An 18,509-nucleotide genomic window follows, 5' to 3' on the forward strand; every position below is an offset into this window, starting at 1 on the left:
TCAAAGAAAACCCACAGGACAATTTGGGAAGATTTTGTATCACAAAGTTGACTCCGACTATTAAGATGCAGTGTTTATTGAAATGTAAAGGTCAGCTAACAACAGATGATATGCAGGGTTAATGTAGAAAAGCTCCTATCTATTGATACAATTTTAAGTGTACCTCTTTTAAAAATCATTTTCATTTGTTTATTTTTTCAACTCATATTTCTTGAGGGCCTACGAATGAATCAGGTAAACAGGTAAACAATATATTTTGAACGCCAGTTGCTGCTGCTGCTGCTGCTAAGTCGCTTCAGTTGTGTCCAACTCTGTGTGACCCCACAAACGGCAGCCCACCAGGCTCCTCTGTCCCTGGGACTCTCCAGACAAGAACAGAACACCAATGTTTAGAATTTGTTAATGAAAAGTGGCTAATGCAGCATTTTTTATTTTTTTTTTAATTTCCATGTTCAAGAACCTAATTTTACGTCTTAATCCTTTATAAAATATTTTCACATATGGGACCTTCATTAAGTTTTCCTAACACAAAGAGACAGATGTATTTTTTTTCCCAAGGTCAAAGCTAACCTAGGTCTTCAGATGCTCTATCCAGTGCACTTTCCCCCTCTAAACAATGCTTTTTAAAAATTAATTTATTTAATAGAGGAAGACAACAGAATGGGAAAGACTAGAGATCTAAGCTCATGGCATCTGGTCCCATCACTTCATGAGAAATAGATGGGGAAACAGTGGAAACAGTGTCAGACTTTATTTCTTTGGGTTCCAAAGTCACTGCAGATGGTGGCTGCAGCCATGAAATTAAAAGATGCTTACTCCTTGGAAGGAAAGTTATGACAACCTAGATAGTATATTCAAAAGCAGAGACATTACTTTGCCGACTAAGGTCCGCCTAGTCAAGGCTATGGTTTTTCCTGTGGTCATGTATGGATGTGAGAGTTGGACTGTGAGGAAGGCTGAGCACCGAAGAATTGATGCTTTTGAACTGTGGTGTTGGAGAAGACTCTTGAGAGTCCCTTGGACTGCAAGGACATCCAACCAGTCCATTCTGAAGGAGATCAGTGCTGGGATTACTTTGGAAGGAAGGATGCTAAAGCTGAAACTCCAATACTTTGGCCACCTCATGAGAAGAGTTGATCCATTGGAAAAGACTCTGATGCTGGGAGGGACTGGGGGCAGGAGGAGAAGGGGACGACAAAGGATGAGGTGGCTGGATGGCATCATGGACTCGATGGACGCGAGTCTGAGTGAACTCTGGGAGATGGTGATGAACAGGGAGGCCTGGCGTGCTGCGATTCATGGGGTTGCAAAGAGTCGGACACGACTGAGCGACTGAACTGAACTGAACTGAACTGAAAGTTAACTGCTTTTCAGAATTTGGTTGTTTTCTGTCAAACCTCAACATGAATCAGCCACAGGTATACAAGGGCAGTATATACCCTCCCTCTTGAACCCCCCTCCCACCTCCCTCCCCATCCCACCCCTCTAGGTTGATACAGAACCCCTGTTTGAGTTTCCTGAGACCTACAGCAAATTCCCACTGGCTATCTATTTTACACATGGTATTGTGAGTTTCCACGTTACTCTCTCCATACGTCTCACCCTCTCCCCTCTCCCCGTGTCCAGAAGTCTGTTCTCTATGTTTTAAACAATCCCTTTTAGTCTACATGACCGTTGTGAGTATGCAGTCAGTTGATTTTCGCTATAAGCTTCAGGATGGGTTCTGTTTCGGAAGAGAATAATACTGATTGCTTCCCTGACATGAGCAGAGTGTAATGTGTCCGCTATGCAATTCCAGTCTTGCAGCCCTATTAGGCTGCTGTGATGACCCCAGTTGGAGGTGCAGAGATGAGGGCAGCTAGGGGTGGAACACCAATGTGCTTTCCACTGCTTCCTGATGACTTCCTCCGTTGACCTCTTAATCAGAGGAGAGGTGGGGCTTGCCTTCCAAAGTTTGGACTCAACTCTTGATTCACCCCTGTACTTTTCTCTTTTTTTTCTTTGATTTGGACCATTAAAAAAATCTTTCTTGAATTTGTTACAATATTGCTTCTCTTTCAAGTTTTGGCTTTTTGGCCACTAGGCATGTGGGATCTTCACTCCCTGACCGGGGATGGAACTGGCACCTGCTGCCCTGCAGGGTGGAGCCTCAGCCACTGGGCTGCTGGGGAGCCCATGGTTTTCTCCTTAATAGAAAGGCATGGAAAGGTGACTAAATAAAATAACAACCAGCTGGCCTCGGTGTGGCCAGCTTGTTATCAGTGTGAGGGTGAGAGTCTATATATGTCTGTTTTTCAAGAGGAGAATTGAACACTCTTTCCTGCCCATTTATCAACTTGGTGAAGTTAAAAACCAGTCATTCTATCATTTTTTATTCAAAATTAAAAGTGAGAATCCTTTGAAAATTTGCTTCAGAAACCTTGCTCCAATCATAAAATATTTTTCTGCGGGTTTCCTTAGTACCGCTGTGAGTTCTGTAGCCTGCCTGCTGACTGTCTTCTTTTAAAAGGGCGTTTAGTGCCATCTGCATCAACACGGATGGACTCAGAGTTTGTCATACTGAGTGAAATAAGTCAGGCAAAGAAATGAATATCACAGGGCATCATTCATATGTGGAATCTTAAAAAAAAAAAAAAAAACTGGTAGAGTTGAGCTTATTTACAAAACAGAGACACCCGTGTAGAAAACAAACTTACAGTTACCAGGTAAAAAGGGAAGGAGGGATGAGTTGGGAGCTGGGCGGGACATGAACACACTGCCATGTATAAAATAGATACTGATGGGGATCTGCTGTGCAGCTCAGGAAACTCTACTCGGTGCTCTGCAGTGACATACATGGGAAGGAAATCCAAAAAAGAGTGGATATACGGACACGTATAACTGATTCGTTCTCCTGTCCCTGAAACCAGCACAACACTGTAAAACAACTACAATTAATCAAAATAAAAACAACAGGGATCTAGTTATTTTTCTAGCAACTTATGGTTTTGTATACATATTAGTAAATTGATCCAGCATTTTCAGATGTATATATTATGGGTTTTTCCATAATTGTGGTGAATGTTTAAATTTGGTAACTAGCAACAACTCCAGGAATGGAATATGAGGGCATTATCCCTGACATTACATCACAGTAGGTGCAAATCTGACAGCCTCTATGTAAATACTATTGTCTGTAATACACGATTCTGTCAGATTTTCTTCTTTCAAAAAAGCTTCTGAAAGAAAGTGAAAATGAAGTCGCTCAGTTGTGTCCGACTCTTTGTGACCCCATGGACTGTAACCTGCCAGGCTCCTCCATCCATGGGATTTTCCAGGCAAGAATACCGGAGTACAATGCATTTCCTTCTCCAGGGGATCTTCCCCACCCAGGGATCGAACCCAGGTCTCCTGCATTGCAGGCAGACTCTTTACCGTCTGAGCCTCCAGGGAATCCTGGTGGCCAATACCTACAGCTAAAAGTCTAAGCCATTGGCTTGTGCCTCTGGCCCTGGTTTCCTCCATAACTTGAGCTTACCCCATAGTTAACATTTCACAACTTTGCTGGTACCCTGTACCTCTCAAAAGTGATTTAAATCCATGTGGCCCTTCTAAAACATGTCTGTGTGGTATTGGGACCAAGCCCAAACAAATATAATAAATTATTAATATTTTCTCTCTGTGGTTAACATTATCTCAATGGAGATCAACTATTTTACTTTCCCTGTGGTAATATTGTCTAATTGGCCAATATAAATCAATATTGACTCTGATAAACTTCAGCACATTGTTTAAATATAGCTATTTAATACATGTTCACTCTGCCAACAAAATGAATTAATACATAATATCGTAAGGGAAGCCTATCACCAAGCACCTGTCAAGCCAAAACTTATTCAAGCAATTCCATTGTCCAATCAGTTCTTGAAGGCATTTCTTAATCCGATGCAGTTGACAGAGAGGCAGGGATTTGTTACAGGGATAGAATCTGTTTGCCTGTGCACCTTCATTTCATGTCCCAGTAACTGTGTTTTCCCGCCAAGGGCTTCACTGTGATTTAAAAGAAGACAACAAAGCCCCAGTAAGGGCAGTGCTCACAGATGGCATTAGTCTGCCTAATTAGAGTTAAACGCAAGTTACGGCTCTAACTAGGAAGGTTTGCAGATGCCTCCCATCAACCTTCCCCCCACCCAGTGGAAAGATAACTGATTAGTAAATATCAGAAGCAGAATTCTGAGTAATAGAGACTACGCTGCTGTGCTGTAGTCACTCAGGCGTGTCCAACTCTTTGCGACCCCATGGGCGGCAGCCCACCAGGCTCCACTGTCCATGAGGATCCTCCAGGCAAGAACACTGGAGTGGGTTGCCATTCCCCCCTCAGGGGATCTTCCCAACCCAGGGATCAAATCCAGGTCTCCTGCATTGCAGGCAGATTCTTTACTAGCTGCGCCACCAGGGAAGCCCAAGAATACTGGAGTGGGTAGCCTATCTCTTCTCTAGGGGAACTTCCCAACCCAGGAGTCAAACTGGGGTCTCCTGCATTGCAGGTGGATTCTTTACTAACTGAGCTACCTGGGAAGCCCCAACAGAGACTGTAAGGGACCACAAAAACCTTCCCTTCTTTTAGAAATAAGGATACTGAAACCCAGAGTGATTAAGAAACTTAGGTCTAGTCTCTAAATCTAGATAGTGAGTAATCCACAAAGTTGTAAAATCAGTGAGGGTGAAAATTAGGCCCCACACAAGGCCTGGCACACATGTCAGTGATCTGTAAATATTCACTGAATAAATAAAACACCAGAATTCTAGGATGCCAAGTCAGCAAGATGCTGGGGCCTTTGTGGCTGAAATCACCATTCTGTGGGCACTCAAAGTATGAGAGTAGGATAACCCTAAAGTTTTTCCAAACACAAGTAGAAAATGTGAATTCTCACCACGGCAGCATGGTGCGTCAAGGTAAGTTCTCCTCAGGTGTGCAAAAGTTGGGGCTTCCCCGGAGGCTCAGCAGTAAAGAATCTGCCTGCAATGCCAGACACCCAGGTTTGATCCCTGGGTGGGGAAGACCCCCTGGAGGAGGGCATGGCAACCCACTCCAGCCTTCTTGCCTGGAGAATCCCGTGCACAGAGGAGCCTGGGGGGCTGCAGCCCACAGGGTCACGCAGAGGTGGTCATGAACGGGGGTGGCTCAGCAGCAGCATACAAAGCCTGGACATTTGCCGTTTTCAGTCCAGCCTGACTGTATTTACATTTTACGTCAGTACCCAGCCTTGAATTTTTGAGCAGCAATTTAGATTTCTAACAAAACATGCAAGAGAAAAGAAATCGCCAAGTGAGTGGTGGTGACAATGAATTCTCCAGTTTATCCTCTTAGTGTCTATAAATGTAGAGTTCAGCCTTTCTTCCTTCTGCCAAATAGGCTTAATTTCAAGGTTTTAAAAAGATGACACCTAGAAATAATTCAATAATTTGAGTTTTTGGTCTGCCACAAATACTTATGAATGTCTCAGATATTTACGGATAAGGTGGCGCATCTCTTTTTAATGTCAAGTTCAATAAAAACAGACTTTTACTGAAGCCTGCTGCATGCCAGAAACTGCTTCCAGAAATTCTGAGCAAAATAAAAAAATAAACATTTAGAAGTTTAAAAATTAATTGAATGAAGAATGGTTGGGACAGTTTGTTCTACAACATTCCAAAGATAATATTTGCTTGGTGAGTTTTGGCTGGCAAATTGTTGGTTGTTGGTTCCCTACAAAATGGATCAAAGTGACCATTTGGAAAAAAAATAAAGCTCAGGCATGATGATGTTTGAGGACAAAGATAAAGCAGAAACTCCCGAGCTGTAGCCTTGAGTCCAAGGCCAGCGTTCTTTGTGAACTTGATCATATGACCTCGGCTTCTAACCTAAGTTTGTCTGAGAACTGAATGGGTTTTCTTTCTGGTTTCTAACATGGACGCTGAGTGCATTAACGGCTCTAAAATAAAACTGACGCTGTAATCAGCTCTTTGCCAGCACTTGCAATTATGCTCACCTTCCTGCTAGGTTAGACTGATTCAAATCAAGCTCAAGATTTTAAAGATTCAGAGAAATTGTCCAGTGTTATCTAATCAGCAAGCTCAAGGAGGTAAGCTGGTTCCCAGTTTAAGACCGATGGGCAGAGGTGTTACAGACAAATATCAGAGGTGCTGGGGTGAGAGTGCGCACAAGGTAGAATCAGACCCTTCTCCCCTCAGGGTAAGGGCTCATGGTTTTTATTTATTCGCTCTCTTTTTTTGCTGGAGAAAATGGGATTTTCACACTGTCACGGAGCATTGAAACTATGACCTATGTCCTGCATTTTCATGTAGTAGATCTCATTGTCCACAATGCCCAGGAGTTGCCTTTGCCTCTTGACTCTCCTCCTTCACACCCGCCCCCTGTCTTGCAGATGTGTTCAGAGATAAACAAAACAACTTGAGTGTGTTAGAAAGCAGATGGTGATGCGTATATTATTGTCCAAAGTACTAGAATCAACATGATTAATATACCTCTTGATGGTCTTACTTCAAGATCCTGAAGCATTTTTACTCAGAAAAACTGAGCCGTTATTATTTCCTTTGAACGGTTAAAGCAGCTGTGATCAAAAATGTCAACTGCTTTGTCTAAAGTCATTTACCAAATCCTTCGGGGGACTGACGTGAGCCCATGTGTGACCTACAATTTCTAACTCCGGGTCTCCGAGGCTTTATTCTCGAGACGAGTGTTCTCGACTGGGTGTGATTCAGATTGCCAAAGGACGTTTGGCAATGTCTGCAGATATTTTGGGTTGTTATCTCTGGGGGTGGGTGATGTGAGATGCCACTGAACATTCCACCCTGTACCCAAGCTCCCCCCACCAGCACAGAACGATGGGGCCCCAAATCTCAACCCTGCCCAGGCTGAGAAACCCTGCCCCAGATAAAGGTTGCTCTTCTCTTTGAACGTAATTTTAGAGAAATGAAGCCTGTAAATCAAATGACGTCTTTCAAGCACCGTGTCTCTTTTCTCACTGTTTCAAGGGAAAGGGGATTTAATCGGGGCCAATCTGTCAATCAAGGACCAAGTGATCAAGACCAACGCAGATGTGAAGGCGCTGACCTACTGCGATCTCCAGTGTATCATCCTCAAAGGGCTCTTTGAAGTGCTGGACCTGTACCCAGAATATGCTCACAAATTTGTGGAAGACATTCAGCATGACCTCACATACAACCTTCGAGAAGGTCATGAGAGTGATGTAAGTCTCCCTTCTAATTACTGCTGAGATCCAAACACACGGGGCCTGGAGATCATGTATAACAGCAAAGAACATGTTCTGACCTCACTTCAAGAAGTCTCTGAGCAGATAAGGTGGGACTGTTCAGTCACTAATTGAGCAATTAGGTAATTAGCCAGGAGTCAAACCAGGAGCGTGTTATCAATATTTTAGAAAAGTAGGATTTATGGAGGAGTTCCCTTAATTTTTTTCTTGTTTACTTTCATTTGCTTATAACCAGGAGGAATGTCAGGGGCATACAATATTTAGCCAGTGGTTTAGTTCGTGATTTCTCCCAAACTTGAAGATTTCTGGATAGGGTATATGGTTCAGAGTTTGCTATGTGAGTGTGTATTCCCTACCCCACGGGCTTGACGTGCATTTTGCTTAAGAATATCTTTTTATTTGTTAACCATGACTCACAACAGTCTATCTTAAAATGAGTAAATAGGTATGAAAGGATTCAAACCAAAGATTGTCACTCTGGAAGCATAATGAACATTTTATGAAATTATATATTTGCTACACGTTTCAGTTTATACAAACAGCTTTCCTGTCAAAATATGTACCAAACTGTGTCCTGTGATTAAGCTGCTCGTGACCATGACTTCATTAAATGTGTCAGAGAGACAAATGACTTAATAGGAATGACTGTCAGAAGGCAGGCCAGAGTGTGCATGTGTACTGCTCTTATCAGCAGACGCCTTCATTTGCTGCCTTGAGCTCTGCCCCAGATACTTGCTATTCTCGATTTTTTCCCTAAGGGTTTGAGAAGCAAGGCTCCTGTTTTGACTAACCCGTATTGTGGGGACATCGTCATCAGCGTTCTCCAAATTGTCGGTAAAGAAGGAATCCAAGTTGTATGACTTCCTCTTGGCTGAGGACATCAAATGGCAGAACACAGACGGTGCCCCTTCTGAAGTTCAGGGTTACCAGTTTCGAATGTGTGCATCTCCGCATGGACGGTGGCAAACAGCAAAGGAGGTGCAAATATTTATTCAAAACTTTTTGTGTTAAGGACTCTGTCGGTGTAAAGCGTTTTATTCAGTGCCGAAAGCCACTGTCGAAGCTAAGTGTCAGTCAGGTTTTACAGGACAGAAAACAGATGCAGAATGGTTAAGTAACATGTGTGTGATCACACACACAGGCTCCTCTGTCCATGGAAATTTCCAGGCAAGAATACTGGAGTGGGTTGCCATGGGTTATATAGCAACCCAGATATATATATCCTCTTCCAGGGGATCTTCCTAACCCAGGGATTGAACCCCACGTCTCCCGCGTTGGTAGTCAGGTTCTTTACCACTAGCAAAGAAATAGCCAACATGTCCTCAACATGGACAAATGGAAAATATTGGCTCTCAACCCCAAGTTTTGTTTCATTCAATTGCTTTTAAAGAGTCTTACCTTTAATCCATTTTTTAATCCTCTTTTTGTCTTTGCTGAAACATTCATCACAGTGATTTTAAGCCTCCAGTGTCTGAATAGCCAATGAGACTGTTTTCTTTATCTGTTATTTCTTTTGGGGTTTTGTTTTTTTCTTTTGAGGTCACTTTCCTTCCCCTACTATTTTTCAAACAGATATCATGACTTTGCTTCAGTGTAGATATTGTTTATGAACAAAGTAAAGTCACTCAGTCATGTCCGATTCTTTGCAACCCCATGGACTGTAGCCCACCAGGCTCCTTCCTCCATCCATGGGATTTTCCAGGCAAGAATACTGGAGTAGGTTGCCATTTTCTTCTCCAGGGGATCTTCCTGACCCAGGAATCAAAGCCAGGTCTCCCACGCTGCAGGCAGACTCTTTACTATCTGAGCCACCCTTGAAAAAAGCACTTGTATTATTTTCCTTCTAACAGGGTTATGTCTTCCTGGGACAGGCAGAGAGACCACCCAACAAACCACCTTCACCCTGTCTACAGCTCCTCCTAGGCTTTGTTAGGTTGATCTGCTTCAGTTTTGCCCCAACCCTGGTAGTACAGCTCTCACCCCTAAGACATGTTTTGGAATCTCTGCTAAAATCCCTGGGTGTTGCCCAGAGCCCCTCCTATTTGACACGCCCTTCCTGCAGCCTGCGCCTCCCCAAGCATCACGAGGGAACCGAATCCCTGGGCTCCTTGGAGACTGCCCCATGCCCCTAGGTGAGGAGCTGGCTGACCCCTGGGGGCCAGCACGGGAGGGGGCCTCCTCCCCGGGAGTCACTCCTCAGATCCCGGGAGTGTGGGGACACATGGATTGCTCTCCTCCAGGAAGACCGCTCCTCTCTCTCCTACTCTCCGCCACCCCACAGTGAAGCAATAGATTCCCTCAGAAAAACCCCTAGATAAACGTGACCCTCGGGCTTCCCTGGTGCCTCGGCTGGCAGAGAGTCCGCCTGCAGTGCAGGAGACCTGGGTTCGATCCCTGGGGTGGGAAGTTCCCCTGGAGAAGGGGGGGCTCCCCAGAGTGGATTGTGGGCTACATACTTAAGGACTTCCATTTTCTCAGGGGTCATAGCCCTTCAAGTCTGACCTGAGTTGGTTGTTCTCCGTTGCTTTTAAAGTTATTTTGTGTGTTTTGTCAAGCTTTATAATTATTTTTAGTTCGATATTAGGTATTTCACTATGGCTGAAACAAAAACTTATGCTTCTATACAGAGGACCCCCTCTGAGCTACATTTTCAAGGGCAAATGGGAACAGGAGCTCTGAAATCTTTATTCTTTTATAGTTCCTCATCTTGTATCACTCAAAGTTTACATTTACACTAAGATTCTGGTAGCTCAGTTGGTAAAGAATCCACCTGCAATGCAGGAGCCCACCTGCAATGCAGGAGCCCACCTGCAATGCAGGAGCCCACCTGCAATGCAGGAGACGTGGGTTCCATCCCTGGGTTGGGAAGATCCCCTGGAGGAGGGCATGGCAGCCCGCTCCAGTGTTCCTGCCTGGGGGAACTCATGGAAGAGGAGCCAGGTGGGCTACTGTCCATGGAGTCGCAAAGAGTGCCACATGACTGAGTGAGAAAACCTCCAAGATCCTGGGTCGCTATGCCTTTTAAAGGCTAGGTAAATTTGGACCATACTTACCAATAATTTTATAATCCTGGGGAGGTTACAAATCGTCTAAAAATAGCCTAATAGACTAAAAATAGCCTTGTGCTATTTTATAAATTGGGGTATAGTTGCTTTACAGCGTAGGGTTAGTTCCTGCTGCAGGTATACGTTTATCCCCTCCCTCTGTCTCTTTCCCGTTGATGCATATATGCAGAATCTTGTGCCATTTCTAAGGATACTGTGACCTTGGCGGGCTGCGGGGCTTCTATTCTGACGATTACCGATGATGATGGCTGCAGCTGCTCTGGTGTAAGACCAAGGTGGACCCAGCCCCTCTCCTTAATCTCCACACCCACACAAGCAAAAATATCCAGTCACACAGAGTTTCCGGTGGGTTGAATCCTTTGTGAAAATTTGGTCTAGGGATTCTAGAAGGAGGAGCATTTGCATCATGGAAATGCCAACAGTGTAGATATCACTTCACTCCAGCCTTGCTCTTAAAGCTCCTGTGGCCCCTCTGCCGTCAGCCCTTTACTGCTGCTCTCTCCTCTCCTACCTTCAGCCTCTGCCTCCATTCCCAGACTCCCCACTGCGTCTGACAGGACTGAACTCTCTCTTTGATTGGTTTGTGTCTTTCTGATCTTGCCTTCTGGATGTACCCTCTCTCACAAGTGCTTTTAACTATCTGGTGACAGCATAACCAGAATATCTGGATAAAGAGTGGACTGATCATCAACCTGTTTTGAAATAAAAACAAAGAGAGCGTTTTAAGAGACAGTCGAAAGGTATGCAGGGCACAGTGAGCTATGAATCTAGATAACTTTAGAGTGCCAGCTCATCCAGCTAATTAAAACATATACAATGTGTTCTGAGTTTGCGAAAAGGCAAGCTAGTACTTTCTGACCTCATGCTAATTACTCATTTTATGCACTCAGTGTATTTTATGTTTGCCCTTATTTATATCTCCTGATGACCCCAATAATGACATAGATTAATTCAGCTATTTCTGTCTATGGAGATTATGAGAAATTTGCTTCACAGCTTCTCACGGTAAACCCTATAAACCTGATTTTAGCACAGACTCATCTGTTGTTGGTTGTGAAATTTAGTGTGCCTGAACATTAGAATCTGGGGATAAATAATGACTGAAGAGCATCTAAAATAAATTTTCCAAAATTAGTAGAGCTGACACACAGAAGCTCAGATATTGACATGGTTGCATGTAGATACCTTCTGGGTGTGAGCACAATGGCCTCTGACCTGCTGGTGTGGCTATGGAGCAACCAACGGCAATGCCTGTTGTACCTTACCAGGGCTTACTCGATGTAACTCATTTTTATTTTAGTTTTTTTTGGCTGTGCCGCAGGAAACACAGGGATCTTAGTTCTCCAACCAGGGGTCAAACCCATGCCCCTGCAGTGGGAGTGTGGATTCCTAACCACCGGGTTGCCAGGGAGGTCCTGAAATTTTTTGCCTTTTTTTTAATTGAAGTATTGGAGAAGGCACTGGCAACCCACTCCAGTACTCTTGCCTGGAAAATCCCGTGGATGGAGGAGCCTGGTGGGCTGCAGTCCATGGGGTCGCGAAGAGTCAGACACCACTGAGCAGCTTCCCTTTCAGTTTTCACTTTCACGCATGGGAGAAGGAAATGGCAACCCACTCCAGCATTCTTGCCTGGAGAATCCCAGGGACGGGGGAGCCTGGTGGGCTGCGGTCTATGGGGTTGCACAGGGTCGGACACGACTGAAGCGACTTAGCAGCAACAGTAAGTGAAGTACGGCTGACTTACGTGTTTGAGATGCACGACGATCCCAGCACCGCTGTGACTCAGTCCTACATGCGCGCGCGTTCTTTTCCGGGTTCTTCTCCAGCGTAGGGCGCCACGTGACACTGAGTGTGGCCGCCTGGCTCTGCGGCAGGGGCTTGCTGCTGGTTGACTTTATGTCTGGGACAGGGTGCATGTTGGTCCCAGGCGCCTAGCTTCCCCCTCCCCGCCTTCCCCTTGGCCGCCCGAGTGTGCTTTCTGTCTCTGTGTGTGTCTCTGTTTTGTAAACACGCTCATTTTTTCAGCTTGCACACGTAAGCGATGTCGTACGATAACCTCCAGGCTCATCCATGCTGCTGCGAACGGCGTTACTCTGTTCATTTTTATGGCTGGGTGGCATCCCGGTGTTTATATGGACCGCATCTGTTTCATTCATTCATCTGTTGCTGTTTAGGTTGCTCCCAAATCTTGGCTACTGTAAATAGTGTTGCTGTGAACACTGAGGTGGATGTATCTTTTTGAGTTAGAGTTTTCATCTTTTCCAGACACATGCCAAGGAGTGGGGTTGCTGGATCTTATGGTGACTCTAGGTTTAGTTTTTAAGGAGCCTTCTTTCTCTTCTCTGCAGTGGCTGCACCAGGTCTCAGCCACACCAGCAGTGCAGGAGGGCTCCCTTTTCTCCACACGCTCTTTACCACTTATTGATTGCAGTTTTTTCGTGATGGTCATTTTGATTGTTGTGAGATGATACCTCATTGTAGTTTTGATTTGCATTTCTCTAATAATCAGTGATATTGAGCCTCCTTTTGTGTGCCCATTCTCCATTGGTGTGTCTTCTTTGGAGACATGTTTGTTTAGGTCTTCTGACCATTTCTTTGATGGGAGGCTTATTACATTTTAAGTGTGTTGGTTACTCCATTTTCCCCCTCAGTTTTCCATTATTTCATATAATCTGATCAGCATAAAAAATAAAGTCTCCTCCTCCAGTCTTCCCCTTTCTCTAGTAACAGGAGAGAGAGTTCCCTGGGACCCTGAGGGTCAGCGGCCTCTGTGCAAAGGTCCTGGGAGTGCCACCTCCACGCCAGCACAAGGGGTTACCCCGAAGTTTAGGGAAGTTTCCTGAACAGAGACAAGGAAGCCTTGAGGCGCACCCACCTTTGGCAGTCCTTCTCCCTTTTGATGTCTTCGATGCTATGTGGGTAGTGTATGGTGGGCTGATTCATCACAATACTCCAGCCCCTGAAAAATACACTCTACACACCAAGCACCAGGCACCAATGGTGTAGCTACAAAACCTCACACTCATAACCTTGACTCCTGAGTGAAACGAGCACGTGTACAGACACAGTTAATGGGAAGCTTCCCAGCGTGGTCACATGCCTTAGGTAGCGCCTGTATGTTAAACATAATTAAATATAAATGTTTCACACTAACGAAGAGTCGGCTTGCTCTCACCTGCCTGTAGGCGGTGTACAGGAGGGGAGTTACAGGCTGAAACGCTTCTCCCTGACCGTGACCAACGAAAGGTGATGTAATGGTGCTCCCTGCATCTACTCTTTTTCTTTAAATTGAGTTATAATTAACAGACAATATTAAATTAAGATGTTCAGCATAGTGATTCCATATTTTTAGATCCTGCAAAATGATCACCGCAGTAAACCATCCACCACCATACAAAGTCGTTACATTATTGGCTGTATGTCCGTAAGTGGGATGATATATCCCTGCGACTCATTTATTTTGTGGCCAGAAGTTTGGTTCTGTCTTTTCTTTCCACGTAGCCAGAAGTGTTTACCTCTCAACCCCTCTCACCTGCTTTATTCCCCACCCAAACCCAAGCCCTCTCCCCTCTGGCAACCACCGGTGTGTTTCTGTTTTATTCTGATTTTTTGTTTTGTCTTTTAGATTCTACCTGTAAGTGAACTCAAAGGAGCGTGTTTTCCTGCCTGACTTACTTCACATAGCGAAATACGCCCCAGGTTCACCCACGCTGCAGCAAGTGCTAGGGTTTCACCGTTTTTCTGGCTGAGTCATGCATTGCCGTGCAGCGCGCCGCACCTTCTCCGTCCGCTCACGCATCGGTGGGCGCCTAGGCGGCTTCCACGTCTCGGTTGTAGTAAGCAGCGCGGCAGCGATTCCAGGGGTGCGTGCATTTTTCCGCGTCAGTGTCTCATTTTCTTCAGATAAATACTCAGAATCCTTGGGTCATGCACAGCTGAGCACACACGTGTATTTCTATCCTGCGTTTTTTGAGGAGCTTCCATACTGTTTTCTTTAGCGGCTATTTTTACAGTTAATTTCCGCCAACAGCACCTGAGGGCTCCCTCTCTCCGCAGCCTCGCCAACACCTGTCCCTTATTGTCTTCTTTTATGATCGGCATTCTTACAGGTGTGAGCTGGTAGCTCATCTCCCCAGTGGAAGTTATTTGAGCTTCTCTTCAGGTGCCTGTCGGCCTTGTGCATGTCTGCTTTGGAGAACTGTGTTACGTCTTCCGCCCATTTTTTGATTGGGATGTTTGGGGGTTTGATATTGAGTTATATGAATTTCTTCTATGTTTTTGTATCAACCCTTTCTTGGATATACAATTTACAAACGCCTTCTCCCGTTCAGTGGTTGCCTTTCGGTTTTGTTGATGGTGTCCTCCCCGCGTGAGAGCTTCTTAGTACCGCGCAGTCCCATTCGTTTACTTTCGCTTTTGTTTCCTTTGCCTGAGCAGACACATCCAAAAAGAGCACTGCTCAGATCAGTGTCAAAGAAGCTCCCACCTGTTTCCTTCCAAGAGTTTCAGGTCCTACATGTAAATCTTTCGTCCATTCTTGTATAAGGTACAAAAAAGTGATCCGACTTCATTCTTTTTCTTGTAGCTGTCCACTTTGCCCAATACCGTTTTTGAGGAGACCTTTTCCCTGCTGAATGACCCTTCCTCCTTTGTCATAGATTAATTGACCATGTAAGTGGGCTGACCTCTGGCTCTCCGTTCCGCCCCATTGAGCCTTATGTCCGCTTCCGTGCCAGTACCTGCTCTTCGATTTCTAGGTCTGTAGCATAATTTCAGGTCTGGGAGCGTGATTATCTTCAGCTTTGTTCCTCTTTCTCAAAATTGCTTTGGTTATTTGAGACTTTTTATGGTTCCAAAATAATTTGAGAATGTTTTCATTCTAGTTTTGTGGAAAATGCCGTTGATATTCTGATAGGGGTTGCATTGAATCTGCAGATTGCTTTATGTAGTGTGACCATTTCAGTGATATTGATTCTTCCAGTCCATGTTGTTGGTGTTGTTTAGTTGCTAAGTCGTGTCTGACTGTTTTGCAACCCCATGGACTGTAGTCCACCAGGCTTCTCTGTGGAGATCTTCCAGGCAAGAGTACTGGAGTGGGTTGCCGTTTCCTTCTCCAGGGGATCTTCCCAACCCAGGGATCAAGCCTGCATCTCCTGCACTGCTGGGTGGATTCTTTACCGCTGAGTTGCCAGGGAAGCCCCCATCAATGCTTGAGCACAATATAATTTTCCGCTTGTTCATGTCATCTTTCTTTCCTCAATGTCTTGCAGTTTTCAGAACACAAGTCTTTTACCTCCTTGGTTAAATTTATCCCTAAGTATTTTGCTCTCTTTGTTGCAGGTATAAATGGGATTATTTCCTTTATTTCTCTTTCTGATAGTTTGTTATTAGTGTACAGAAATGCAATAGATTTCTGTATATTAATTTTGTATCTTGCTACTTTACTTATTTATTAGTTCTAACAGCTTGGTGGGGGGACAGTTCTATATATAGTACATGCTACCTAGAAATGGTGACAGTTATACTTCTTCTTTTCCTACTGTTCATGGGGTACTGAAGTGGCTTGCCATTCCCCTCTCCAGTGGACCACATTCTGTCAGGCCTCTCCACCATGACCCACCCATCTTGGGTTGCCCCACAGGCATGGCTTGGTTTCATTGAGTTAGACAAGGTCCTAGTGTGATTAGATTGACTAGTTTTCTGTGAGTATGGTTTCAGTGTGTCTGCCCTCTGATGCCCTCTTGCAACACTTACCATCTTACTTGGGTTTCTCTTACCTTGGCGTGAGGTATCTCTGCTCCAGCAAAGCACAGCCGCTGCTCCTTACCTTGGACAAGGGGTATCTCTTTACCGCCACCGTTCCTGACCTTCAGCATGGGATAGCTCCTGTAGGCCCTCCTGCGCCTGTGCAGCAGCAATACGTGAATGATGAACTCCCTGATGTTCAAGCTGGTTTTAGAAAAGGCAGAGGAACCAGAGATCAATTGCCAACATCCGCTGGATCATGGAAAAAGCAAGAGAGTTCCAGAAATACATCTATTTCTGCTTTATTGACTATGCCAAAGCCTTTGACTGTGTGGATCACAAGAAACTGTGGAAAATTCTGAAAGAGATGGGAATACCAGACCACCTAACCTGCCTCTTGAGGAATCTGTATGCAGGTCAGGAAGCAACAGTTAGAACTGGACATGGAACAACAGACTGGTTCCAAATAGGAAAAGGAGTACGTCAAGGCTGTATATTGTCACCCTGCTTATTTAACTTCTATGCAGAGTACATCATGAGAAACGCTGGGCTGGAAGAAACACAAGCTGGAATCAAGATTGCCAGGAGAAATATCAATAACCTCAGATATGCAGATGGAACCACCCTTATGGCAGAAAGTGAAGAGGAACTAAAAAGCCTCTTGATGAAAGTGAAAGAGGAGAGTCAAAAAGTTGGCTTCAAGCTCAACATTCAGAAAACAAAGATCATGGCCTCCGGTCCCATCACTTCATGGTAAATAGATGGGGAAACAGTGTCCGACTTTATTTTGGGGGGCTCCAAAATCACTGCAGATGGTGATTGCAGCCATGAAATTAAAAGACGCTTACTCCTTGGAAGAAAAGTTATGACCAACCTAGATAGTATATTCAAAAGCAGAGACATTACTTTGCCGACTAAGGTCCGTCTAGTCAAGGCTATGGTTTTTCCAGTGGCCATTTATGGATGTGAGAGTTGGACTGTGAAGAAGGCTGAGCGCCGAAGAATTGATGCTTTTGAACTGTGGTGTTGGAGAAGACTCTTGAGAGTCCCTTGGACTGCAAGGAGATCCAACCAGTCCATTCTGAAGGAGATGAGCCTTGGGATTTCTTTGGAAGGAATGATGCTAAAGCTGAAATTCCAATACTTTGGCCACCTCATGCAAAGAACTGACTCATTGGAAAAGACTCTGATGCTGGGAGAGATTGGGGGCAGGAGGAGAAGGGGACGACCGAGGATGAGATTGCTGGATGGCATCACAGACTCGATGGATGTGGGTCTGAGTGAACTACGGGAGATGGTGATGGACAGGGAGGCCTGGCGTGCTGCGATTCATGGGGTCTCAAAGAGTCGGACATGACTGAGCAACTGAACTGAACTGAACTGATACTTCTTCTTTAATTTGGATGACTTTTTTTTTCTTATCTGATTGCCATAACTAGGACTTCGAATACTATGTGAAATAAACGGGACGAGAGTGGGCATTCTTGTCTTGTCCTTCAGTTTAGAAGGACACCTCTCAGCTTTTCACCAGAGTGTGGTGTAAGCTGTGGATCCGTCCCGCATGGACTTCATGACGTTGAGAGTCGTGCATGCTAAGTTGCTTCAGTTGTGTGACTCTTTCCAACCCTATGGACTGTAGCCCACCAGGCTCCTTTGTCTATGCAATCCTCCAGGCAAGGATAGTGGAGTGGGGTGCCCTGCCCTCCTCCAGGGCTTCTTCCCAACCCAGGGATGGAACTCACATTTCTTACGTCTCCTACATTGGCAGGTGGGTTCTTTACCACTACCGCCACCTGGGAAGCTCACATTTCCTAATGTGTTTATTATTTGTAGAGTTTTTATCCTAAATGTATGTAGAATTTTTTTCTGTATCTTGAAGAAGTGGCATTGTGGAATGTGGGAGCGCCCCCGTGTAGACTCCTTGCCCTTATCCTTATCTCTACTCTTAAACCCTTACCAGCCTCTTTCCTCAAGTCTGTGGGAGAAACCCTTTCAAAATATAAATTGGATCATGTCATTGAGTTGCTTAATGTATTTCAGTGGGCCCTCACAAACTGTTAGTAAAATCCAGACTTCTTACCGTGACTTTCAAGATCCTCTGCCTTCCGACTCCCGCCTGTCTTTCAAGCTCGTCTCCTGCACCTGATGCCCTCTTGTGTCCAGCACTCCATCTGTACCTTGTGCAAGTTTTATGTGTTTCATTTCTGGCGGTGCTGGGTCTCTGTCGCTGTGCAGGCTTTTCTGTAGCTGTGGGGAGCGGGGCTATGCTCCGGTTGTGGACACGTTCTGGTGGCCGCTTCTCTTGTTGCAAAGCACAGACTAGGGCGCGCGGGCACTGAGCCCTGGGGCACAGGCTCAGTAGTTGCCGTGATACAGGCTCGGTGGCTCCGCGGCACGTGGGGTCTTCCCAGATCAGGGATCAAACCCGTGCCCCCTGCCTGGC

The 18,509-nt window shown here is 45.2% G+C and overlaps 1 protein-coding gene across 1 annotated transcript in view; it reads left to right on the top strand.

The window, feature by feature from the left end:
- KCNH8 (potassium voltage-gated channel subfamily H member 8) overlaps positions 1-18,509 on the top strand; it is a 476,768-nt gene that overhangs the window by 377,972 nt on the left and 80,287 nt on the right. Inside the window, exon 11 of the mRNA XM_052642660.1 lies at positions 7,018-7,232. Within this exon, the coding sequence (XP_052498620.1) occupies positions 7,018-7,232 (215 nt within the window). The remainder of the gene's footprint in view (positions 1-7,017; positions 7,233-18,509) is intronic.

Source organism: Budorcas taxicolor, chromosome 1, assembly GCF_023091745.1.
Source record: "Budorcas taxicolor isolate Tak-1 chromosome 1, Takin1.1, whole genome shotgun sequence".
In the NCBI taxonomy this organism is placed as follows: domain Eukaryota; kingdom Metazoa; phylum Chordata; class Mammalia; order Artiodactyla; family Bovidae; genus Budorcas; species Budorcas taxicolor.